This window comes from Sarcophilus harrisii, chromosome 1 (genome assembly GCF_902635505.1).
Source record: "Sarcophilus harrisii chromosome 1, mSarHar1.11, whole genome shotgun sequence".
In the NCBI taxonomy this organism is placed as follows: Eukaryota; Metazoa; Chordata; class Mammalia; order Dasyuromorphia; family Dasyuridae; genus Sarcophilus; species Sarcophilus harrisii.
Genome location: NC_045426.1, coordinates 709,144,317 through 709,171,186, shown reverse-complemented (window position 1 = coordinate 709,171,186; position 26,870 = coordinate 709,144,317). Strand labels below are relative to the sequence as shown.

The 26,870-nt window shown below is 47.5% G+C and overlaps 1 protein-coding gene across 1 annotated transcript in view; it reads left to right on the top strand.

Annotated features, from left to right (window-relative positions):
• The window catches only part of RSPH14 (radial spoke head 14 homolog), a 112,628-nt gene extending 108,313 nt beyond the window's left edge, over positions 1–4,315 (top strand). Inside the window, exon 7 of the mRNA XM_031948957.1 lies at positions 3,977–4,315. Within this exon, the coding sequence (XP_031804817.1) occupies positions 3,977–4,215 (239 nt within the window). The 3' untranslated portion in view covers positions 4,216–4,315. The remainder of the gene's footprint in view (positions 1–3,976) is intronic.
• Positions 4,316–26,870: the final 22,555 nt, after the last annotated feature.

Genomic DNA, 26,870 nt, shown 5'->3' with positions numbered 1-26,870 from the left:
GGTCAGAGAATAATGCTCTTAATGGGGGAAAGTGCTCATTAGGCCCTCACTCTTGAAGCCAAAATGTTTACATATTAATAGCTTCTGTGTACCAGACTTTGGTTAAAACACAATATAGTTTTTTTTTTTTTTCCTACAGAAGAATAGCGTATTCTTGGTTATTTTATGTTTTGCTTTTTCTAGATTCCGGTGCCTTTGTAACACTTACTCCATAAATGACTCATTTCTTTTCATCTTAAATCTCTTCCTTTCTCATTTTTTTAATCTTCTGGCACACCGAGACCTGGTTCTCTCCAATGACATTTTACCCCCTTATCATCCTTTCTAGTACAGGCTACACTTTCCTTTGTACTGCACCCCCCCCCACTCCCTCGTCTCGGCAGGAGGGGTACCAAAATACTTCTTGTTTCCCATGACCATGATCTATCACGGTCATTCAGCGATGTCTTCTCTTTCAGGTTCACATCATCAAAGTTGATCAGTCCCAGGGATACTCTCCTTCCTTTATCCTTCCAGGAGTTCACTCCGGGCTTACGGTCCTTCTCTCCACCTCAACTCTTGCTCTCCTCCAAGAGAGCTTCAATAAATATAATGATGCTCTCTCACCTCCAAGTTCCCCCCTCTGTTCAGTTTCCATGACCTGCTCCCCAACTCCACCTAAACTGTACATAGAGAAAGCCACACCATTCATTCCTTCATCAGCCACAAGTATTCTACTTCTTTAGGGAATATGGATTCTCACATTTCTTTATCCGAGATACCACACTTTTTTATCCCTCTCTTCTCATCTGTCTTAATTGCGCCTCACCCTCTTCTTGATCTTTACTGTGTCCCCCACTCCTTCTAGCCCTCGGTTCTTAAGCCATCACCAACTACGCTCTCTTCCCTTTCCTATTTTAATCCCCTGATAAATCCAACTTTCCATTTCCTTTCCTGTGTCCCTTGCCCCCTTGTCCTATTTCTAGCCATACCTAGTCAGATGCTAACCTAGAATTACTCATTCTCTCCATTTCCTTCACTCCCACTCATGTATTGCTGAATGTAATTGAAGGAAATCGTGAAACCATGCTGATTGGATCCCCCACAAATTTATTTTATACGGTCTTAACTAGACCCTCGCTGCAGCAAAACAATCCTACTCCTTCCTAATTAATTCTTTAACCAGATCTCCACAGTGACTGTTACAAACCCTGTCATTATTTAAGCTTCCCTTACCTCCATTTCCCCTCACCCTCTGAGTGATTTACACTTCACTGAAAAAAAAACACAACTAAGACATTCTCTGACAGCCTATTTCTAGCTGTTTTCCAGTTTTTTGCTTTCTTTGAGAAGGAAATTGGTGGATTCTCTCTATTTTCTCCTAACTCCTTAGATCTGGGAAGTTTTATTATCCCAAAAATATGTTAGCCAGTATTTTTGTGTGATTATTGTTTTTAAGGAGTTGGATGCTTTTAAGATGATCTCTCCTTCATTTGTTTTCTAGGAAGTTTATTTTGAAAAATCAGTTTTTTAAAAAGTAATTACCAATTATATTTTCAAATTTTTCACTTTGTTCTAGTATTTCTTTTTGTCTCGTGGAGTTATTGAGACTTGATTGCTCCATTCTGTTTTTTCAGGAAGCCCAGTACTTGGGTGAGCTTTTCTACTTTATATTGAAAGCTATTTATTCTCTTTCCATTTTTCTTTTTTTCCATTAAGGGCTCTAACTTCAGTGTCTGTGCACGTTCCTCTAAGGAGTAGGGTTGACCCACTAGATCCTTTCCATTCCCTTCTTCCTTCTGAAAAGGGGTAGAGAGTCTTGCTCGGCTTTGCTAATCTACTTGCAAGGGGTTGGTTTAGTTTATGGCATCCTCTGCTCCTTGTCTCTCTGTCAGGTCCAGAAGCTTAGGACTTAGTCAGACATGTCTTCTTACAAGTTAAAGTTAGCTCGCTTTTAACCAGGGGCAATAGGATGGCCTTCAGGCCCTCTTTCCATGACTTTGTGGTATTTCTGTTTGAGGAAATGTTATTAACACCAATATAACAGCCTACACCCCCCAGTAAGGATGTAAATGGTATTTTCCACCCTAAGTCTATTGGAATTGCCTTGAATCACCACATTGTTGAGAAGAGCCAAGTGCATCATAGTTGATCATCCCATAATCTCGTCATTACCGTGTACAATGTTCTCTTGGTTCTGGTTGCTTCGTCCAGCATCAGTTCATGTCTTTCCAGGTTTTTCTGAAATCAGCCTGCTCGTCATTTCTCATAGGGCAATAATATTCCATTACATTCATATTCCACAACTTTTTCAGCCATTCTGTAACTTATGGGCATCCACTCAATTTTCCAATTCCTTGCTACTACAAAAAGAACTGCTATAAACATTTGTACACGTATAGGTCCTTTTCCCTTTTTTATGATCTCTTTAGGATAAAGACCTAGAAGTCTATTTGATCGATTGCTGGATCACAGAATATGCACAGTTTGAGAACCCTTTGGGCTATCGTCAGAATGGTTGGATCAGTTCACAACTCTTACCAATACTGGGTTAATGTCCCCGTTTTCTGAATCTCTTCCGACATTCATCATTATCTTTTCCTGTCATCTTAGCCAATGGGAGAGATGTGAGTCAGTATTTCAGGGTTGTCTTAATTTACATTTCTCCAATCAATCAGTAGTGTTGTAGAGCCTTTTTTTCATATGACTAGAAATAACTCTAATTTCTTTGGGTGGAAATTGTCTGTTCATATCCTTTGACCATTTACCAATTAGGGAATGACTTGTATGCTTATAAATTTGAGTCAGTTCTCTCTATATTTTAGAGATGAGCCTTTATGAGAAATACTGGTGGTAAAAAATATTTCTGAGCTTTCAGCTTCCCTTCTAATCTTGGCTGCATTGGTTTTGTTTGTGCAAAATCTTTTAAATTTATTGTAATCAAAATGATCCATTTTGCATTTCATGATGTTCTCCAATTCTTCTGTGGCCATAAATTCCTCCCTTCCCCACAGATCTGACAGGCAAACCATCCCTTGCTCTTTTAACTTGCTTATAGTGTCACCCTTTATGTCTAAATCATGATCCCATTTCCACCTTATCTTGGTGTAGGGTGTTAGATGTGGGTCAGTGTCTAGTTTCTACCATTCCATTTCCCAGTTTTCCCGGCATTTTTTGTCAAATAGTGAGCTCTTATCCCAGAAGCTGGAGTCTTGGGGTTACCAAACACTAGATCAAGGTAGTCATCAACTATGTCTTGGGCACTCCTGCCTTTTGGGGAGGCCCCACCCAATCCAGTCTCATCTGGGAGAGGAATCCAGGGCTAAAATGACCAAGTGATCTGACTCCATTTGTTACAATTTGTAGTCGAGCATTTCCTCGGAGTGAGCTGCAAAGCAAACAGTGGGCTCTGTGGAATGACTAGATAGCCTCTGCATTGTCCTGCCCCCCTCCCCATAATTATTGTGGGAGCAGCAAGACAAGATCCTTTCTTTGTTCAGAAATATCCTTGGGTGAGTTTGGGAAATGCTGGCGGTGGGATCCTGTTTACAGACCAGTCTAGGGGTCTGGGTCTGTCTCAGGATGTGGGTACCCATTGTGAGGGGTGTGTGAGTGTGTGAGTGTGAGTGTGTGTGTGTGAGTGTGTGTGTGAGTGTGAGTGAGTGTGTGAGAATGTGTGAGTGTGTGTGTGAGTGAGTATGTGTGTGTGTGAGTGAGTGTGAGTGTGTGTATGTGTGAGTGTGTGTGAGTGTGAGTGTGTGTGAGTGAGAGTGTGTGAGAATGTGAGTGTGTGTGAGTGAGTGTGAGTGTGTGAGTGTATGTGTGAGTGTGAGTGTGTGTGAGAATGTGTGAGTGTGAGTGTGTATGTGAGTGAGTGTGAGTGTGTGTGTGAGTGTGTTAGTGAGTGTGAGTGTGAGTCTTTGTGTTGCTGCACTGGAGCATGAGGGGACTGTGTGTCTCTGCAGTGTGGGCATGTGCTGCTTCCCTGCATTTTCAGGCAAGTACGCCGCCCTGGATGCGGGAGCCATCCCATTTCTGCTGGAACTGCTGGATGTCGACTTGCCCAAAGTGCGCTTGAATGCCATCAAGACGCTGACCATGCTGGCCGAGGCCCCTGAGGGCCGGCGGGACCTGCTCCCGCAGGTGAACAAATTCAAGGCTCTGTTCCAGGACCCCGTCCTGTACGTGAGGCACGCGGCTCAGATCGCCACCAAGGTCATCGAGTGGAAGCCCTGAAGTCCCGGCCCTGGAGAAAGACCCGAGCCAGGCTGAGCCTTCTCCCAGAACCCCCAATAATGATGGTGAATGTCTTGGCCTTCTGCCTGGTGCTTGGTTCTTGCCACGGGCCGGAGGGCCTCGTCTCTCTTGGGGCCCAGAAATGTGGGTCCCAAATATGGGGCCCAGCTTAGTTCCTGCTGCCCAGGGGGCCGAGGCGGGCAGGGGGGCCTCCTCAGGGCCAGGGGCACCCGGTGGGATGACCATGTGTGAGAAAGATCCCTGCTCATGAGGAGCTCCCTGCCCCCGGGCCGCCCTTCAGTGACTGGGATGGCCCAGAAGTTCTCGGGTACCACAGGGGGGCAGCTCATTCACTGAATGACAGCGGCAGGAGCAGGACAAATCCCACAGGGGCCAGTGTAGCCTTGTGGGCTCATGAGTTTGGAGCCAAATGGGACCCCGAGGCCCTCGCCTTCCTCTTATGGAGAAACAGGCAGACCCAGCGATAAAGGAAGTGAATGCCAAAGCTTGCCCTTCCCACTCCCCAACCCAGCCCCCCAGCCCCTCCCCTTCCCCACAATGGGGAAGCCTGTCTAGGTGATGCTCCAAGGGAAAAAGATCTGGGGATCTGGGAAGCCTGCAAGCTCAATAGCCAAGAAAGGGAATCCTATGATAGAATGCATGAGCTGAGAGGAGGGAGCCGTCAGTCAGTCAGTCAGTCAGTCAGTCAGGAAACATTAAGCACCTGCTGTGTGCAGGCCCTGTGCCAAGACTCGGGGATACAAAAAGAGGCAGAAGCCAGTCCCTGCCCTGGAGAGCTCACAGTCTAATGGTGGAGGGTGGGAGGGGGAGAGAACTCGCTACAAAGTGAGCCCCGGCAGGAGACATCGGGAACAATCCCGGAGGGAGGCCCTGGGACTGGGAGGAGTGGGGAGAGGCTGCCCTCATCACAATCCCTCGGGGGCGCAGGCCCGTGGGGGGCACTGTTCATGGGGGCAGCAGCAGGACTCGGCTGGGGAGGAACCAGCACCTGAGAATGGGGAGAAGGACGGGTAACATTAGGCCTGGAAAGGAGGCAGAGAAGGGAAATGGGGGCCTGGGGCTCCCCCCAGATAGGGGGCCGTGGGAATAAGCTCGAGTTCGAGGACGGAGCGGGGATTTCTGTGAGCGTGTGTGAGTGGCTGAGGCTCAGAAACCCACGTCTCACCCGGAGGTCGGGACAGAAGGACCAGAAGGGGAACGGGCCACCTGGCGAGGTCCGGGGTCTTTAAGCGTGGGCAACAAGGGATGGGCCGGGGGCCGTGGTTAAGGAAGCCATGGGGTCTGGAGGGGAAAGTTGTGATCAGCGACGAAGGAAGCAGTGGGGGAGGGGGTGCGGCCAGGACTCTGCTCGGGCCGGGGTGGCCAGAGCGGTGGGTATCCCTGGGGACACGGTGGGTCAGCGGGTGGATGAACATTGGGAAGGGGGAGGGACAGTTAGGCTGGACATAGGGACAGGGTGAGCAGGGGACCTCAAAGAAGAGCTTGGGAGGCACTGGGACAGCTCCTGCTGCGTGGTGGGAGGAATGACCTGTGAGGTCCTCACAGCAGGAAAGGCAGGGACACATGCAAGGGCCGTGGCACCTGTGGACACGTGAGAGTTTGTGGCCGGCCTCTCGGGCCCTTCCAGCCCCATGACTGTGGGGCGTCCGCAGGCCAAAGGCATGAGATGGACCAATGATCCGAGCGGGGGAGGCCGGCACTCTCCGGTGTCCTGGGAGGCAGACAGGGTCATGTGGCACCCGTGGACACACGAGAGTTTGTGCCCGGCCTCTTGGGCCCTTCCAGCCCCATGACTGTGGGGCGTCCACAGGCCGAAGGCATGAAATGGACCAATGATCCGAGCGGGGGAGGCCAGCACTCTCCGGTGTCCTGGGAGGCAGACAGGGTCATGTGGCACCCGTGGACACAAGGGAGCCGTGGCCGGCCTCTCGGCCCTTCCCAGCAGTGGCTGCCTCTCCCCCAGCCTGCCAAGGATGTGGGTCAGAGCCGGGATTCACCCCTTCCAGGACTCAGAACCGCCCCCCCCCCAGACCCTCAGCATGTGGGCAGCGGGGCCGCCTGGGTCTGATGGGCAGAACCAGTCCTCAGTGGGCAGTTGGGGCCAGGACATGATGCTCTTGGGAAGGCTGGGGCTTGAAAATTGAGGCAGAGGAAGGCAAAGCAAACAGAGGCCGGCTTGGGTGCGGGGCCGGGATTAAAGTCGAAGAGGAGCCCAGGGTTTATGCAATAGAAGCATCTGGCCTGGAATGAATCTTGCCAACAACAAGCAGATGTTCCCACGCACATGGCTCGGCCCGGGCGGGCTTGGCTGGGGATGGGTGGGCACAGCTGCTGCCAGGCAGCCCCACCGGAGGAGAGAAGGTCATCCGCTGTGCCCGCCCCCCCCCTCCCGCCAGCCCGGGACGGTCAGCCCAAGCCAGGGAGGCCACCAAGATCCAGCTGCTTTCCTATGCTCAGGGCTGGGAGCCGTCCCTGCCGCTCATGGGGCCCCAGGGGCCTTGGTGGCCCATCACCGGGCGCCCCTGTCTTCCGGGATCATTCTCCACCTCACACCCAGAGCATTCGATGGGCAAAAGTGAAGCCTTGGGTGGGATAACACAGGCACTTAGTGGCAGACCGGAGGCTAGACCGGGATGTGCTTATGGTTGGGGTCCATGGCAAGTCTGTGAGCTCCAGGAGGGGCCCAAGTGGGAAGGATCTCAGACAAGTTGGATGACCAGCAAGCATCGATGGGTGCGTTTGCAAGGAAGGAAGGAGCCTGAGCAAACCTTGCCTGGGTAATATTGAATCGTATCTAGCATTTATGTAGATTTGGGTTATAGAAGTATAACTGAAGGGAGGGGGGGCTGGGCCAGCTGGCCTTACCCCCCCCCAGGAAGTCTGGATCCTGTGTTTAAAAACAGACTCTTTCCATACTTCTATTCGGGATGTCCACCCCTTTTCATTTCACAGAGGGGGAAACCGAGGACCACAGAGGGATCATGGGTTTGGAATATGAAGATGCCTTAGAGTCAGACAGTCCAACTCTTTCATTTTACGGAGGCGGAAAGTGGAGGAGTGGGGATTTGAACCCAAAACCTTTGCGTTCAAAGCCAACATTTTTTCCCACTGTCAGGTCATCTCAAAAGGACTTGCCCATGGTTACAGACAAGATCTGGGGTTCAAACCCAAGTCCTCTGACCCCGAATTCAGGCTGCTTCTCATCAGACCCAAGCTGTTTCCTGTTATGGGCGAGGGTTTAATAATTGATGGATTGTTCATTACAACATTACTCAGGAAATCAATCACATTAATGAGCAAATAAGGGAGCGTAGGGCAAAGCAGCGCACTGGCCAGGAAAGTCGGCACGGGGCACGGCGAGGGCAGGGGAAGGGGCCGGGCTCCCTGAACAGGAGCATTACCAATCAAGAAGTTTCCAGGAAGTGAAGAGTTAAATATTGACATTGGGCAGGACCCAAAGCCTTCTCTTCCCCGGCACCTTGGCACCCATTCTCTGCCCCCGGGGATCTTGCCAATGGAAGACACGGGTAGGGCTTAAACCATCTCCTCTTCCCTCCTCCTGCCTCCTCTGATGTGGCCCCAGGGAAGGTGGGGCAGGGACGGAGTCCTGACTTGGAGCATCAATCCCACCTCAGCACTTACTGGCAATGGAACCCCTGGCAATGACCAAAGCACTTGGCGGTTCAGCCCTGACAGCCGAAAAATGGCATCAAAGCACCTGCACTCGGGGCTGCCGCGAGGAAAGACGGTCAAGTGTCTCGTGGAGCTCCATGTGCCGGACAGAGGGAACCGGGACCATTTTGTTCTAGATCGCAAGTCTCTGGGTGACATTTTCCTATGGTCCATCTCCCTTCACCCCTAGCACAGGACTCTGTTCATGGCATCCAATGAAACTGGTTTAATCCAGTGAAGACTGATTAAGAACCTAGAAGGTAGCTAATTGCTCAAGGCTAGCAGGCCGAGCCCAGGAGATGGCAGGATAGGGGTTTCCTCGCCACAGGTGGCCCTCAGCCAATGTTGATTCTGCAGTTGAGTAGGGCTTTAAAAACTTGTATCCCTTTCAACGGAATCCTTTCATTCTTATATTGATGAAGGCGCTTTTAATCAGCTCCTTGGTTCTATTTGTACTTCCTTAGACCCCGAAGCTCCTTTAGGCTCCGCATGCAATATCTGGGGCACCGAGCAGAGCTTGGTTTGGTTTGGTTTTTACAATGGCCTTATGATTCGGCTCCTTTGGTAAGTAAAGGCAGGGAGCTGTGGAAGAAAGCAAGCCCTATGTGATGGGGTAGTTCCAAGGGGACCATTTTTCCTCCAGTGGCAAAAGATATCATGGGTCTCTCCCATTTATCTTTGAAATATATAAGTCTCCATGTGTAATTGCTCTAATAAAATTGTTTTCCCATTAAATATACACACACATGTACACATGCCCACCTACACACATCTGTTATGGGCAACCTTCCTGTTTCGAACAAAATGCAGGTTTTTGCTGATCTGTGCCATTGGTACGATGCATGTTTGAAGACAGCAGGGATCCTCTCCTGGCTCTTATTAATCTGTGGGAAAGTCGTAGCATCAATACAACCAATTGTGAGTGTGGGTTAGATCATTAGAGACAAAGAACATTACCTGCTGATCTTCAAAAATGTGAAGGAAGAGAGTTGTTAGTGGATTTATTGATTGCCTGGTTGAAAATATCAGTGTTAAAGAGACTTAATAGCCTTTCAGGGGAAGTTTGTTCTCTGACCTTGAGCCCTGCAGAAATTAGGGCTCTAATAAAGCAGAAGAGACTTAAAGAGACCTGCTAGCTATGTTCAGCCTTCTCAAGGGTTCTCCCCTGAAAGAAGAATGAACTTGGCTCGAGAAGGCACAACTAGGCCCAGTGGAGGGATCGTGAACTCTTTGAGGTCAAGGGTTACTTTCTTTTTATCTTTGAGAAGTGTTTGCACATCGTCAAGGTGTTTAAGAGATACTCATTAAGTGAATGAATTTGAAGAGAGAAAAATCTGGGTAAAAATCATTAAGAGCCATCTCATGTGGTGAGTTCCCCATCTCTGATTGAAATTCGAGTAGAAGCATATTGTAGATGGGACTCCAGGACTAGTTCCAGGGTTGTGTCCCATAAAGTGTGAGCTGCTGATTCCAACAAGCTAAGGACCTTAGTATTTTGTTCTGGGTGCAAGAAGATGTCACAGAAAATGTTCTGAGTGAGAGGATGACTCGGTCTGAGCTTTGAATTAGGAAGAAAAATATTGAGTTGGATGAAGGTAGGAATCATCCATTCCCAGAGGACATAACACCCAAAAAAACAGGTGAGGGAAGCTTTAAACAAGATGGGTGAGGGTGATGACTTAGGGTGCCAGACTTAGGAACACTTGCTGGGACTTTGTGTTTAAAAGCACCCAGTGAAATATGTTCCTTTAGAAGAAGATTTCCTAGGGGCAGGAGGTTCTCCTGATTTCCTCCTGAGTTCAAATCTGGTCTCAGACACTCAACACATCCTAGCTATGTGACCCTGGGCAAGTCACTTAACCCCATTTGCCTCAGCAAAAAAAAAAGAAAAAGAAAAAGATTTCCTTGTATGTATGCATACCCAGCAGCCACCATGGGGCTCTGTCTATAGCCAGAGTTCTGTGCACCCTCTGCTGCTTCTTGTGTTCTGTCACAAAGATGATTCTATCCTTCTTTTCTCTCCCCTGCCTTCTCTTCCTAGCTCTCCTATGAGTTCCTGCCTTGTAACTGTGGACTGGGTACACAAATGAGAGAACACACATGAGTGACCCACTCTCTGTTCATTTATATCAATATAATGAAGCTCTTTTGTTAGTGGATTTGGGATAGTTGATACATCTTGATGGTTGGAATTCTCCACGTCTGCTCATTTGCAATAACTTCCATTTATACTAAGGACTCACAACCTAATAACCCTGAGGCAGGTGGTGTAGATAGTAGGGTCCCCTTTTGACATGAAGATTCTCAGGTTTAACAGGGAAAGGCCTTGCCCAAGGTCACAGGGCTGGGAAGGAGCAAAACCTGGACTTGAACCCATGTCTCCTGACTACGGGTCCAGAACCACTTACTGCCACATGAGGCTGCTGTGTCCTTCATGGAAGGTTTTTGGTGGGGTGGAGGGGGAAGAACCCTTAATGATCCATGCTTTCCATCTTTAAAAAAGGCTTCAAATGGCCCTGACCATTATGGGTTTTCAAGGGGATTAAGCCCCATTTAACAGCAATGTGGAAAATCAGGTGACGGCTTCAGAACCATGGATAGCAACAGCTAAAGGGAGAATACTGGAATTTCAAAGAGCAGAGACCTCTGTGATCACTATTCTGAACCACACCTGATCAGGAGTCCCTTCTACAACGCCCAGTGAGCAGTTGATCAGTCTTTGAAGTTTAGCAAGGGAAGCCCCTGCCCCCTTCATTTTAAACTAGATCTGCCCCCGACCACTCCCTTCCTCATTCTTCTCCTTCTGTCCTTAGTGGCCCAAAGGACAATCCATCTTCTATTAGGAAAGCCTAATAGCCCTTCAGATCCTTGAAGGCAACCATCAAACTGCCCCCGTCTTGTCCCATTTAAGTGAGACTGGCTTGTCCAGTGGGCTGCTGACAGGATATGATCTTGACATGCCACCCTCCCTGCCAATCTAGTCCCTCTCATCAGTGCCCTTCTTAAAATACGATACTCCAAAGTGAATACGTTATTCTAGGTGTTCCATGACCAGGGAATAATGGGGCAGGATTATTTCTCTTAATTACTCTTAACACAACATGACCCAAGATTTCATTGAGGGATAAAAAATGCCAATTTTGGAGGATCCCTTTTCTTTCTTAGATGTTACAATGGCGTTCTCAGTAAGTGGGATCTGGTGATGAGGTGACATCCTCTTGGGTCTGCCATGAAGCTATGCTTTTATTGGGGTGGACACTCCTTTCGTCAGTGCACATAGCAATCCCCTGTTCTTCCTGTCAACAGCTGGGCTATGTGCCTCTCTAACCTTAGCCTGTCTGGTCCTTGGAGCATAATTGTTGCTGGGCCTGTACTTAAAGCCTTTATGACTTGGTAAAACCCATAAGATCTTGGGCTCTGCTGGTGTAGTCTTAAGACCACGGTCATATTTGATGAGGCATCCATCAGAGTGGGAGTGAGGGGTGGGAAGGGCTGGCTGGCTCTGGCTTCCTGAAGGCTCTCATGTGGAAGAGAGATCAGATTTGTTCTGCTTGGTCCCAGGGCTCAGAACCAGGACTTGGGAGTAGAAGTTGGAAAGAGGCAAATTCAAGCTTCCTATGAGGAAACCCTCCCAGCAGTGAGAGCTGTCTCAAAGAGAAGTGGTCCACTTGAGTCTGACAAAGGGGCTTCATAGGATGGCTAAAGGAGTCTTGGAATTGGATTCAAGAAGACTTGGGTTCAAATCCTTCCTCAGAAATTTACAAGCTCTTTGACTAAAGTCATTTAACATTTCAGCCTTGGTTTCTTTATTTTGCAAAGAATAATAACCTTGGTACCATCTTTATTGTTTGGAGGATCAAATGGAATCATAGATATAACACGTCTTGCTAACCTTAGTGCACTCTCTAAATTTTAGCTATTATTAGAGGGGATTCTTGTTCACACATTCGCTGATCTTTTCTGTCTCTCCCTACACTGAGATCCCATGATTCTATGATTTTAGTGAAGAATCATATTTTTTGCATTTATTCTCTTTATATTTCTATTCTTTATTTATATGTCCTTCTAAATATACCTTATTCTCTCCTCTCTCCACCCCCATTATAATCATATTATATCCCTAGTGCTGAGAGAGCAGTACCTCACACATAGTAGACGCAATAAATGCTTGCTCGGTGATTGATGAGACCAATGTAATGTGGATGGATTGGAATAAAAGGGTCATGCCTTGGAGCGTGTGTAGATGGATATTCTCTGTCTGATTCTCGTCCATCACATGGAAGCTTCGGAGAGCCTACTTCTAGCTTTGTATGACTGAGAGTGATGGATGACTCGGGGGCTTACAACGAAGATTTTAAAGAGTTCTCTAATTGGATTCCGAACTAGAATCCAGTGACTGTACAAAAGGGCGACTGACCTCAGCCATCTCCCTTTCTTCTCTTTGGCTTCCGATCCTGAGGACTGTTTAGAAGCTTGGGTAGGGGCTGTCCTCAGTTGCACATATGGCCCAAGGCTACCACTGGACATGTCCATCATGGGTACTCATTTGTCTAATATCAGGGAAAAACAAAGACAAAGACAGCCAAGTGCTCATAGCTGTATTGAAGCTAGGTGCACCTTCATCCATTAAGTCACACTACTGGTGTATTAAACTCTTTATGGCTGAAAGCAAGAGAGAGGAACAGAAAGGCTGGTAACCTCTTTGTATATCTCCTGAACATCAGCTCAGCAGGAAACTCATCGTCATCACCCATAGTAAGTCCATCCATTATTAAATCTTCCAGCTTGATAGGAGCCAATTGAGAAATTGTTTTTCATCACACAGTACAAGCTCCCTAGTCATACATGGCCCAAAGTAGTCTTTCTTCCATTCCTTAGAATCTTCACGCAGTGAATTGGGACTTGAGAATATCTGCATGGGTTCCAAGGAATGGTCCCTATAAGTCACTCCATCAACATCACCATAGTTTTCATTTACCTTGTGCTTTAGTTTATGAGTTGTTCTCAATCCCCATGAATGGGTAGTATGAGAAGTAGGTGCTTAATAAATGTACATTCAGCAATAAAAAATGAAAACTGTATACAGCACAATTGTAACGATCAAGCATATCTCCAAAAGAGATTTGGGGAAAATATACCTTGCTTCTTTCTTTGTGGGGAAGGAATGGGGGAGACTTTGGAAGTAGAACACAGCTTTTGGATTTGATGGGTTTCGTTTTGCTGAATGTTGTGAGAAATGCATATTTCTCTCTTGTATTTAGTAACTAATTATTGAATCCAAACCAAGATTTTTCCATCTTTTCTGCTCTCTCATCCAGAAACAATCCAGTGTGGGAAATCTTTTAAAGATTTATGCAAGCCAAAATCTAATCAGACAGTAAAAGAAATTTGAAGAAATTTGGGCTAATGGGTCTATTCCTGCATTGTGTTTGCTCAGACAGTTCTGAAAAAATGTTGACAGGTTATATAACAATGGATAAACCTCCTTGACTAAGATTTGGGTTATGTACCCCAAGACCCTCATTTTAATACACTTCACTTGCCATTATGTTAATCATCCAGAGTTGATTAGCACCCCTCAGAAATACCTACTCTTTGAAGGGCATTTAACCTGTGACTCACTGACATTAAGGATCTTTCGTCTAAAGAGAGATGGTCAAATGACCATCCTTTTATTTTTTTTTCTATTTTATTTTATTTATTTACTATTTTACCCCAGTTACTTTTAAAACTATTTTTTACATTTCTTTTTAAATTTTTTGAGTTGTGGGTTCTCTGGGTACATTTCACTTTGCTTGAGTTCATAGAGGAATTTCTAGATTTTTTTTCCTGAGAGCATCCTGCTCATTATTTCCCCATAGAACAATTCCCATAGAACAATAATATTCCATCACAAACACATACCATTCCCCACTTGATAGGTATCCTCTCAATTTCCAATTTCTTTGCCCTGAGAAGAGAGAGGATATGTATATTTTTTGTACACATAGGTCATTTGCATTTTTTCTCGAATCATTTTTAGTAGTCACCCCAAGTGGTGGTATTGTTAGGTCAAAAGATATGCATGAATTTATAGCCCTTTGGGCACAGATCATGGCTTTTCATCATTTATCAAATGGGGTATGACCAATTACCTAGAAACTATGTCTCTTTAACCTCTTAAATTACCACAATTTATATCTTTTTTTTTTAACATATTATGAGAACTTCTCTTGGGGGAAAAGGGAAGGGGACATATTAGGAAATAAGTTACAGGAAAAGAAAACATCCCCTCAAAGTTAAAATGCTTGTTGAATACATGAATAGGCAGAGGGCATAGATTCTGGCCATAGATAGAAGTGGATAGAGCGATGGATTTGGGAGTCAGGAAGACCTGGTTGCAATCCAACTTTAGATGCTGGGGCAAGTCTCTTAGTTTCTCTAAAATGAAGCAGTTGGATAGGACATCCTTTTCAGGTCCCTTTTAGCTCCAATCTCTGGTCACTGAAACAGACCCTCCCCTTCTCAATATAACTATCACATCATCAGATTAGAAGGTGATGGAACAATAATTGTAAAGGAGAGAGTTCATCTGTTAGAGGCAGAGGGCAGGTTCGATGGGTAACCATAAAGTGTCCTTGGAAACAGGCCCATGGAACTTCATGACTAAGTAGTTTTCAGCACATCTGTTACTCTGGGCACATCTGCTCCCAAAGCAGTTAAGCTACTCTGACTCCCCACACACACACACACTTTTCCTCCACTTCCTCCTCCCCAATTGTCTCCATGATGCAAGTATCTCTCTCCAGACATTGTGGAAAGGGTGGAAAAATATAGCTTGTGCTAGAATGAGGTACTTGGGAGTGAGACACATTCTTGATCTCAATTACTAAAGGTCTCAGGGGATGTCAAGTGGGAATTCAGCATTTCCCATCTGATTTTCAAAAAATCATAGTAATTTTCAAATGGATTAGATTAGTGCCATTTGGCGATGTACGGAACAAGCCTGATTTCTCCTCCCCCTAACAGCCCTTCACAGAGTCAAAGACAGCAATCACGGCCCTTCTTAAGTAGTCTCTTCTGGGTTAAACAGTCTTGTATCATACCATAAAAAAATCAATCCTCCCCTCCCACTAACTCCTTCCTATACTTAGGGACTAAAGTGGGAAAGAAAACAAGTGGAGGAATTGTGGTTTGCCCCCATTCCCCAGCCACACTTCCCAAGCCATTTGGCCGCTTGAGCACTGACCACACAACTTGCTGACCTCAACCTCAGCCACGTACATTCTCTACTCTAACCACCCCACTTCCCAGTGCCCATCCCCACAACCCCGGTTACCATTTTCTAACCCAGCTCTCTCTACCATAACCATAAATCTCCAACCTTAGGATCTCTAGCTGCCATGTTAATTTGTTGTTTTTGTTTAGTCGTGTCTGACTCTCCATGACTCCATTTGGAGCTTTCTTGTCCAGGATAATGGAGTGGTTTGCCATTTTCTTCTCCAGATCATTTTATAGATGAGGAAGCTGAAGCAAACAGGGTGAAGTTAAGCAGTCAGTAAGCATCTGAGACCATATTTGAATTCAAGATGAGTCTTCCTGACTCAGACTTGTACTCTGCTCACTGCCCCACTTAGCTGCCCTCCAGGTTTGGACAGGACTTTAAGGCCATCTCTTCAACTGTGTCGAGTAGCTGAATGTGGGGCTCACAAAATTATGATTTATTATCAGCAAATGTCGGATTTGTTCATTTATTTTGTCTGCCTCTATACCTGGGCTCATGTAAAAATTGCTCGGGGAAAAGGGGTCACAAGTGAAAAAGGTTCCAGGAGCCCTGATCTAGTCCAACCCCTTGTCTGATACATGAATTCTTTGCTTAAATATCCCCAACCGACATCGAATCACCTCGATGTTAGCTCACCAGTTCACAAGGAGAAGTCCGTGTTGGACAGCGCCAGTGCTGACGCCCTCCTTGAGCTTGTTCCAACCCCTAAAGCCATGTTTAATGAATGACTCTGTACATAGTAGGTGTTTAATCAATGTTTATTTGTTAAAATGTGAACACAGTTCTCCAGGAACCCCATTCTTTCTTTGTTTTTCTATATCCATTCATCACTTTGGGAAGCAGTAAAAGAGAGGGAATAGAGGGAGGAACTCTTGGAATTATATGGTACAGTGGATAGAGCGTTGCACCTAGAGTCAGGAAGAATCTTCTTCATGAGTTCAAGTCTGACCTCAGACACTTACTAGCTGCTGTGACTCTGGGCAAGTCATTTCACCATGTTTGCCTCAGTTTCCTCATCTGCAAAATGAACTGGAGAAAGAAATGTCAATCCACTGTAGGATCTTTGCCAAGAAGACCCCAAATGGGGTCCCAGAGAATCAGAAACATTGACATTTTCACTCCAGACTGTGGGATGGAGCACAGTCTGGAGTTCCCCGATCCTGCCAAGAAACTGTTCCTGGATTAGGCCAATTCCAAAAAGAGAAAACTGCCCCCTGTACTGCTGCTGCAGTGGAATGAGTAGGAATAAAGGCTCTCACTCTCCATTTTTTAGGTTTCAATATTGTTTTTTTACCATCAAACATTTATTTTCTTTCCCTTGGACCTCCTCATAAAAAAAAGTAAAATAAAAAAACAAATTAACAAAGAGAAAAGACAGGTTCAGAACTCTTTATCTCACTGTGCACCCTGGGCTCATCAGCTCTCATCATCGGTCCTGCTGCGGAAATTTTCTTGGACACGTTAATGTCGATAAGTCAGCCTGGATCATGGAGACACATTTCCCTGCAGTTTATTACCCTGAGTGAGACACACCCGGGCAGCTGTTGATGGAAATGTGTGCCTGATAATTTGGCAGATGACCTTTATGGATTCTTCCTTCCAAAGCTACTTGGAGCCCGGGAGAAAAACAAGAGAGATGTGCTTTTTACAGAACATCGGCTCCTAGCAGGAAACCACTTAGAGGGGGAAAGGTGCTCACTGTAACACAAAGGGATGTTTATGACTTGAAATAAAGGAAAACTCCTCTCTCTTGGTTAGCATAACCATTTCCACTAAATAAATGGAAATGCTGCCTTTGAACCAATCAATAATCATTTCTCACCGACTGACTGGGCTTTCTGGGAAGCTAGCTGGGCGCCATAGTCTGGAGTCAGGAAGGCTACATTGTCATGAGTTCAAATCCAGCCACATGGCCTCGATTTCCCCATCTGTAAAGGAATCCACTCCAGTATCTCTATTTCCAAGAAAACCCCAAATGGGATTTTATCACAGAGACTATAACGAGACCACTTCTTTGAACTTTCCCAGTGCTCTCTTCTTCCTGATCTTCCCTTTTTGGCTCTGGAAAACAGGGTCTCTCCTTGATGGGAACGAGGGCCAAACAACAGCTCTGTGAGCAGCTGGTCTGTAGGATGAAGGCAAAAGGAGAGAGACTGGGGACTTCCCTCATGGATGCCAGGCAGTATGGTGTTGTGGGATGATACCTGGGTTTGGCATCAGAGGATCTGGGAAGGGGCGTGGTCAGCGAGAAGGTACAAAGGAGACCTGAGTTCAGTTCCTGCCTCAGTTTCCAGTGATGATAATAGCCCTGGCCGGCAGTTGTGGGGAAGCGCTTAGACGGCATCGGCCGGGCAGCGAGTGCCATATAAGTGTCAGCTGCTGTTATTATATTTCCCCCCACACGTGGGGTAAATTCTGCCAGAAATGATGGTGGGAGGGAGCCCTCCCGCTGTCGCTGAGCTGCGGCCTGAGTTTGGGTCTCCGCTGCACGGGGAGAGGCTGTTGGCTACCCCGGGCCATTCTGCAGGTCTCCTGAGAACCAGGGAGTCTCTGCCCTTTAAGGGGAAAAGAAAGCTTTAGTGCTTGTGACAGCAAAGGCCACAAAGGTCCCACTGAGGTAGACGACCAAGAAAGCAGGAGAAGCCTCAGGCTGAAAGCCGGTCTTTTACCTGACAATTGCTATCCAGCTCAGAGTCCAGACCCCAGCCAAGCAGCTCTCCGGGGTTGGGAGGGTCCTTCCTCCTCCTCCTTCTCCTCTCCTCTTTCCCCTTCTCTTCCCCCTCCTCCCTTATTCCCTCCTTCTCCTCCTCCCTCTCCCCTTCCTCCTTCCTCTCCCTCCTTCCTCCTCCCTCTGTCACTGTCCTCCCAGGGCCCTCAGCATCCCTCAGGCACCCAACCTGCTTCCATCTTTGACCAGAGGAGGCGAGGGCAAACGTACCAAGCTCAGAATTCGAAGCCCGGGTTCAGGCGGTAGCTCTAACCCTGACCTCTGTGACCTTGGAATAAACCCTTTGCCCCTGACCCCAGTCTCATCCTCAGTACCAAAAGGACGTTAGATGATCTCTGAGCTTCCTTTCAGTTCAGTTCAGTTGTTAGGCAAGTGATATCCTTCCTTCCCTTAGCCTTGTTCCTCCTTTTCCTTTTGCATCGTCTCTGCCCCGGTTCAGAGCCTCGTGGCCCTCCCCTGATGGCTGCAGTGGCCTCCCTCCTGGGTGGGCTCCCTGCTTCCGCTGCCTTTCATCTCCAGTTCCTCCTCCACAGGGGGCCAGATTAATCACGAATGGAAAAGCATTTATTAAGTGCTTGCTGTGTGCCAGCATCAGCGCCAGATGTGTGTGGGGGGGGGGGGCACAGACTGGAAAGGCTGCCCTGGAGGAGCCTTCATAAATAGAGGAGGGGAGTTTGGGTCCGAGAAGCCACAGAGGTTGGGAGTGGAACCCTGGGGTCATTGCAATCCAGGGCTGCCTTCCCAATGCCCTTGGTTGGCGTTCAAGGCTCTCCATAATCTCCCTCCCTTGAGCTGCCACGACTGTTGTTTGGGGGCTCCCGGGAGCCTTAGCATGACTTCACCCTGTGCCCCCCATCCCCGTGCCTTCGCTCAGGCTGATTGTGCCCTGGAACCCCCCTGGCTGCCCCCCCCCCGGCTGTGTATGAAAGCCCTCTCCTTGGAGGCCGGGGGGGCACCCCCGAGCTATCCTCTCCTTTCAGTCTCCCGAGGCTTTGTTTGCCTCCATTCTCCCCACAAGGAGCCGACCTCGCTGGATTTTGTCTGTTATCTGTGTGCGTCTTATCTCCCCTCCTAGGCAACCAGGCAGCTGGAGGGCAGGAAGTGGGCAGGGTAATGAGCGCTCGGCTTAATATGGCTCCCAGACTGACAACAGTCTCCTCACAGCAGCCCGGGAGGGGCATCGGGCTTTCTGGCTCCCTGTGGGCCTCTGGACCATCACGTGCCGACGCCCCCCGGGGGTCTCATGGCAAAGAGCCTTAGGGGCTGCCATCTCCTCCAACAGTTAAAGATGGCTCCCCTTTTATAGGAAGTGGCTCTATCTCCCCCCCTGCCTTTGAAAGAGGGGCTGTGTCTCCCTCAAGCCAGCCCCCCCCAACTCTCCAGCTTCCTTGGGGGCACAGCACTTCCCTCATCCACCTGTTCATGGCCCCCATTTACTGGAATAATGGCTGAATCCCCTACCCCATCAAGGACTTTTTTTGTTTCGGTCTTTTAGGGCCCGTCACATAGCAGGCAATTAATAACTATCTGTTGATGACTTGATTACCATTCCCAGGGCCATCAGAAAACCCAAGGGATTTGGAGTCAGAACAGCCAAGTCTTCCTCTGGGCTCTGTTACTTATCAGTTCTGACTTAGGGCTGGCCCCTTGTTGGAGCTTCAGTTTCACTATCTGTAGAATGGGACTAATGGTCCCTGTAGTGTCCATCCCTCAGGATATTGTGGGTGAAGAGTCAGTGAGGGAATGACCACCAAGAGCATTATTTTAAAGGGCTTTAGGAAAGAAATACAGAAAAAATAGGGGGGACTCCCTTTTTCTTCTCTATTTTGGCGTCAGTGACCCTCCTTCCTGATGAGCACAGGAGACAGCTCCAAGCCCCGGGGACCACCTCAGGCAGCCCTGGGCCACAGCTTCTGCTTCTGGAACCTCTGGCAGAATTTGGAAAGGAAGGAAGAGGCCGTCGGAGAACGTGAGCCACTGAGGCTGGGGGTGGAGCAGATGAGGCAGCCAGTGGAGGAACTGTCTTGCCAGCGAATGGCAAGTAGCGTCGATGGGGCAACTGCCCCATGAAATTGAGAAGGGTCATTGGGTAGAGGAACTGCCCAGTAAAATGACACCGGCTTCACACACACACACACACACCCAAAAAACCCCAAATAGGGACTTCCATTGCTCCAGAGCTGCAGGACAGAGAGGTTCAGGCCCCCATGGCCCCCAAGGTGAGGGGGCCCATAGGTTTCTTTCAATGGTGTGGATCTGAACTTCTTGCAGAGCTGCTCCTTTAAGAGGCAGGAAGGGACAGAGCCCTGCTTGGCCAGAGCAGACCCCTGTCCACACTAGACCGCAGACAAGAGCCCCCGGGCTGGAGAAAGCGGAGATGTTCCCAGAGGCCCCAGTAACTGCTTCCAGCTGTGGGGAGGCTTGGGCAGGAAAGAGGGACGAGGCTTTTTCTGCCTTGCAGATGGACCGGGACTGCAAAGAAGCAGATTCAGGCTGGAGATGGGGAAAAGGTCAGAATCATTAGAAACTGCTGTAGATGGGAGGGCCCTGGGATTTGATGGTAGGACGGCCCCGTGGGATTGTGGGAGAGGACAGTCTGTTCAGGACTCGTTTGGACCGGGGCTCTGAGGGCCCTTCCAGCCTGGAAATCCGGTGGTCCTGAGGCCGCAGACTGCTTGAACTGCTGCAAAGCCCCCTCCTCGCCTTGCATTCATCATCTGTGGTCTGGCCCACCTGATGTTTCCTTTTCCCACCACCACCCATCACCGCCCCCCCCCATCCCCAGACCAGGCCTTCAGCGTCCCCGCCTCCATCTCCTATGCATCCTTCCATGCATCCAGAATCTCCTCCCTTCTCACCTGGAGTCTCCCTTTGGCCACAGTGGGAACAAAAGCAAAGGATTTGTCAGGTGTGGCTCTTTAGGATGCTTATTATAACTGTCCCCATCTGCCTCCGATCAGGGAAGCAGCCGAGACATTAAGAATTCCCCATGGGCTTCCCCGCAACCTCCCAGCATCCTCATACCCCTCCCCAATCACCCCTTAGCTTAAGCAAACATCCCTCAGCCTTGGGGCCCTCATTCTGAGCCATGGCCAGTGAGTCTCTCTCTCCCTTTCTCTCTGTCTCTGTCTCTGTCTCTTCCTCTCCCCCCTTCTCTGTCTCTCTGTCTCTCTCCCCACTCTTTCCCCCCTTCTTTCTCTTTCTCTCTCTCTCTCCCTCCCTCCCCCTCACCCCTTTTCTTTCTCTCTCTCCCCCTATTCTCTCTTTTTTTCTTCTCTCTTTTCTCCACTTTTTTCTCTTTCTCTCCTGTCTCTCTCTCTTAATCTTTGTCTGTCTGTCTCTCCCCTTCTCTCTCTCTTCACACTCTCCCCCTTCTTTCTCTTTCTCTCTCTCCTTCCCTTCCCCTCACCCCCCTTTTCTCTCTTCCCCTTCTCTCTCCTCTCTCTCTCTTCTGTTCCCCCCTTTTTCCTTTCTCTCCCCCTCTCTCTATCTCTCTCTTTCAATCTCTTTGTCTCTCCCTCTCTCTTCTTCTCTCCCTCTCCCTCTCTTTCCTTCTCATTCTCTCTTTTCCCTTTACATCTTTCCCATCCCAAAATGCCCCCATTCCCTCTTGCCTGAATGATGACAAGAGTCTGGTCTTGGTCTTGCGACCTCCATTTTCTCCCATCTTGAAGCCAGTCTTCCCTCAGCTGTCAGAAATTTTCCTGGTCCATAGGTCTGTCGTGTCAGTCCACTCCCTGCGCCTTTCTATTACCCCTGGGATCCAGTGTTGGTGACTTGGTCAGGAAAACTTGAATTCCAGTCCAGCCTCAGACATTTATTAGCTTGTGACCATGAACAAGCCATGTGACCTTGGCCTTCGTTTCTTCCTCTCTAAAATGGAGATAATGGCAGCACTCGCCTACCAGACTTATTTTGAGATTCAAATGAAATAATATTTGTAAAAACACTTAACATAGTGCCTGGTACATAGTAGGGGCTTAATAAAGGCTTGTTGATGGATTGGCTAAGTTTGTCATTTCCTCCATTTGGAGGTGAGGTCCTTGAAGTCAAGGGCTGTGCCATTCTTTGCATCCCCACCACAATGTCCTTAGAAGACTGCTCCATGCAGGCGGGGGCCTCTCCCTAAGCTGGCTCTTCTCTCCTCTCCTTCTTTCCCTTCTATCCCTTGGTTTGGAGCTGGGTCTTCTAGCCTGCCATGTAGACAAACGACTACCTGGACTCAGGAAAGAAAACCTGATTCAGTTCCAAGTTACATAAATGCTTTTGTGTCTTGTACTTTAAGACTGATGTTAAGATTTCTGTTTCCAACTCACAGGAGCCATTTTTCCACGTCGATTTGTACTTTTGTGGTTGGATATTTCACTAAAAGTCCCTTGCCAATCCTCATGAAATCTCTCTCTCGATTCGTCTTGAGCAGAACTGATGGCTCGTTCACTGAAGTTCAGCACATAATTTGTGCCATTGTTCATTGCCCAAAAGATCCCAGGAGAGGACGGCTTCTTTTTTAAAATATTATTTTAGTTCCCCCAAAATTACTTGCAAAAACCAGTTTTTAGCATTCTTTTTTTAAGTTTTGAGTTCTAAATTCTATCCCTCCCTCCTCTCCCTTCCCACTCCCAGAGATAGTAAGCAATCTGATGGAGACTATACACGTGCAATCATGTAAAACATTTCCATATTAGTCATTTTGTGCAAGAAAACTCCAAACAGAAAAAAAAGAAAGAGAAAAATCACACGTTTCAATATGTCTTCAGACACTATCAGTTCTTCCTCTGGAAGTGGAGAACATTTTCCATCATGAGTCCTTTGGGACTGTCCTGAATTGTATTAATGAGGAGATGGGAGTCGCTCCCGGCTCTCCTTTTCCGATATTGCTGTCACTGTGTACAACATTTTCCTGGTTCTGCTCACTTTATGGTGGAGCTGTCCGTGTATGTCTTTCTAGGCTTTTTTCAGACATTATTCCGGAAACACGGCTCCTGACAGCATTAGTGGGGATGTGGCAGATGGTCCCATTAATGCCATTAGGTCTCAGATGATGTGACTGGACTTTACCCGGTGTCTGTGGACTGGTTGTTAAATGAGAGTTTGATGACTGTATTTCAATTTACGCAATGGAGGGTCTGGCATCTGCCTGGGCCATTTTAAATGGAGTCACCTAAGGGGAAGAGGTTGGCCGACTGGAACACGAAGCATCAGGAAAAGCCTTGTTCCATTGGTGACGTAGCCAGAACTGTCTGTTCCTTAACCTTATCTGATTGAATATAATTGGGGCTCGTCCGGGATGAGTGCCGTCCTTCCCTTGTGACCAATGACACACGGTAGTGAAGATGAGGCCTCCCACCTCCCCGACCCCCTTTTAGGTTGTGTGGCCCTAAGAACTGGCCTGGGGAGTGGACCTTTTCTTCCACCTTTTTCTGTTCTAGGTGAGGGAGTAGAACGTCAAGTTCAGAGGTTCAGTCTCTGGAGATTGGGGCGTCCAGGAATCTGGAATAGATGTTGCATCAATAAAGCCTTGGGGAGTAAGGGACTGGAGACAAGTCTGGGGTGGGAAAAGAGGGCATTGGACTTGAACTTGGAAGAATTACTGTCTGACAGTCACTGAGCTAAGCATAAGCTCCTCCTCCCTCCAGAGGCTGAGGTGTGTGAGTGTGTGTGTTTGTGTGTGAATGTGTTTGTGTGTGATTGTGTGAGTATGAGTGTGAGAATTATCGCCCCCCAAGCAGTGAAATGTTTGTAAACCTGTTCTCGCTTTATCTTGGAAGTGAATCCTGCCATTATTGGTTACATGGAACGAGGCTGCTAGTCTCTGAGATGGGCAGATGTGACCCTAGGGGACTTGAGGAAGTGTCAGAGAAGAGAAATTCCCTAATGGTACCCGAGACTTCTGTGGGGGCCGTAAAATGTAATAGATCTCATCCTCAAACATGTCAGATTCAAATCCATGGCACAAATATGGTTAGTTCCTTTATGGTCCTAGGGATTTAATTTGATTAATTAATTAATTGATTTTTGGCTGAGGCAATTGGGGTTAAGTGACTCACCCAGGGTCACACAGCCAGGAAGTGCTAAGTGTCTGAGGCTGGATTTGAACTCAGGTCGTCCTGACTTCAGAGATGGTGCACTACTTACTGCACCACCCAGCTGCCCCTGGGATTTGATTTTAAACATTTAAAAATGTCGTTTTGGGAAGAGTCCATAGGTTTTGCCAGAATGCCGGAGGATTCAGGAAACGAGACAGGTTGAGCAGCCCCAGAGGAAATCTCCATGAAGCCCCAGACAGTCCTCTGTCTTGTGTTCTCCCTCCCCATTCCCTCCCTCACGGCTGTCTCAGCCAGAGTTCCCCCCCCCCTTTATTATGACACTCTATCATTCCATAATGAAGCAAGGAAAAATGCAGGAGTGAAACGGAAGTTGTGTTGGGAGCCTCGGAGAAGGTGGTTTCAGGACATGGGGAGGTGGAGGGTTTGCTGGGGACAGAACTCAGTGGGGGGAGGGAGGCAGAAGTCTCCAGGGGAAGCTGAGTATCAGGGACCTGTCTCGAGAACTGCAGGGAATCTCGGGATGCTGGAGCCGCCAAGGGCACCTGAGGGCCGGGAGAGGTGCCCTCCAGCCAGGACAGGGAGAGGCCGCAGGTGCCCTCCAGCCCCAGGCAACTCTAGTCAAGGGCAAAGGGCGGAGGGCAGTGGATGATGGCTCCTGAGAGAGGAGGAGGGAGAAGTGCTGCTGCCAGGCAGCCTGCTTCGGGCCTGCCCACGTTGTCTTGGTAACTGTGGTTGGAGGAGTGCTTGTGGCTTCCAGCTACAGGGAGCTGCAGTGGGGCCGACCCGGCTTTCTCTAGTGGCAGTCACTTGGGTCGCCTCCTTCCTCCTGTGGCTCAGGCCCAGTGGGTGCAGAGGAGGAAACCCCCTTGACCAGTGCACATTGTAGCAAAGGGCGGAAGCAGGGCGCAGGTCCAGAGGATGGACAGAAAACGGGAGGATGATCTTGAGCTGGGTCATCACTGGCGACAGAGTCAGGGGCCAAAAGAGTTTCCCCTTTGTATTTAACATAGCACTTATTTTGGTGAGTATTCCCCGGTGACGTGCAACAATTTTTAGCAATGATTTAAAAAATTTTTGAATTTCAAATTCTCCCTTCCCTCCCTCACGCCTCCTTGGAAAGGCAAACAATTTGATATATGGGCAGGCGCGCAAAACATTTCCTTATTAAACATTTGCAAAAGAAAATACAAAATAAGACCAAGAGAGAGGTGAAAAGTCGGCTTCAAGCTGGATGCACATTTCCTCACTTCTCTCTGGGAACAGAAACCAGTGTTCTTCCTGGGTCCTTTGGGAACGTCTTGAGTCATTGTCTTAGTCAGAATAACTGTACCATTCACAGTTGCAAACAGTACTGCTGCTGGTGACCTCACAAAACATTTCTTCTACAAAAGTGGCTGCATTTTACACTCCAGAAATATATATGTGGGCAACACAACTAGTAAGCAGAAGCTGGATTCAAACATAGTTTTTCCCTGACTAGAGATCAGTTCTATATACAGTACCACCTAGCTGCCTAAAAAACTCTTATAGCAAACAAAATCATAAGCTGCTCACATATCTACATATCTATCATCTACCTAGCTACTTTATCTATCTATCTGTCTGCCTACTTACCTACCTACTTGTCTGTCTATTTATCTATCCATTTGCCTGTCTATCAATCTATTTATCCATTTATCTATCTGATTGTCTGTCTGCCTATCTATCCACCTACCTATTTACCTACCTGTTTATTTATCAATCTATTTATCCATTTATCTATCTATCTACCTACCTACTTACCTACCTACCTACCTACCTGTCTGTCTGTCTATCTTTGTGCCATCTATCTACCTACTTTATCTATCTATCTATATCTGTCCATTTATCATCTATCTATCTCCCTCTACCCACCTACTTTATCTCTATCTCTATCATCTACCTACCTATTTTATTGATCTATCTACTTTATCTATCTACATCTACCTACCTACTTTATCTAGTTATCTATATTTATCTGTCCATTTATCTATCTATCTATCTCTCATCTCCTGATCACAAATGGATGATTGTAGGAGATGCAGAATTTCTACCACTGGAGCTTCTCTGGTCGAAGCTAGATAATGTCCTGCAACAAATTTCACCTCTCTGGGTTTCAGTTTTTTCCTTTGTCAAATATAGACATTCACAGTTGCACATTTTTCCTTCTAAGATTCTGGGAACATTTAGAAGAGAATGGATGGGAAACTCACTTCCTCTACATATTCTGTATTACAACCTCCTGAATAGCCATCTTTCCATCCATTATCTCCAAAACCATCCTATAAGGAGAGGGCTTAATACAGACATCTCACTTCCCATCAGACTGTGGGGCTACTTTCCCACTTGTTCAGCTTCCTTTTTACATGGTTTCCTCCACTTGATTATAAGCTCTTTGACGGCTAGGACAGGTAGGTGGCGCTATAGTGGATAGACACTGGGCTTGGAATTAGGAAGACTCATCTCCCTGAGTTCAAAGCCAGCCTCAGACATTTCCCAGCTGTGTGACCCTGCACAAGTTTCTTAACCCTGTTTGCCTCAGTTCTTCATCTGTAAAATGAGCTAGAAAAGGAAATAGCAAACCACTCCAGCATTTTTGTGAAGAAAATCCCAAATGGGATCAAGCCATGACTGAAACAACTCAACAAAAAATGAGGGCGTGGATTGTCTTTCTGGTTTTGTATTTGTACTCTCAATACTTAGCACAGTATCCCAACTTGGTAGGTGCTTAATAAATGGTTTTTGACTATGATTATTTATTGACCCACATCATAGATCATGACCTTATTGACTTCCTCTCCCAGAACATTATTTTAGGAAAGCCTGAACTCTTCTTCTCCAGCTACCTCCTTCACAGCTTTCTAGCTAATCATCTTACCATCTTTCCTGAACTATTTCCTTCCTT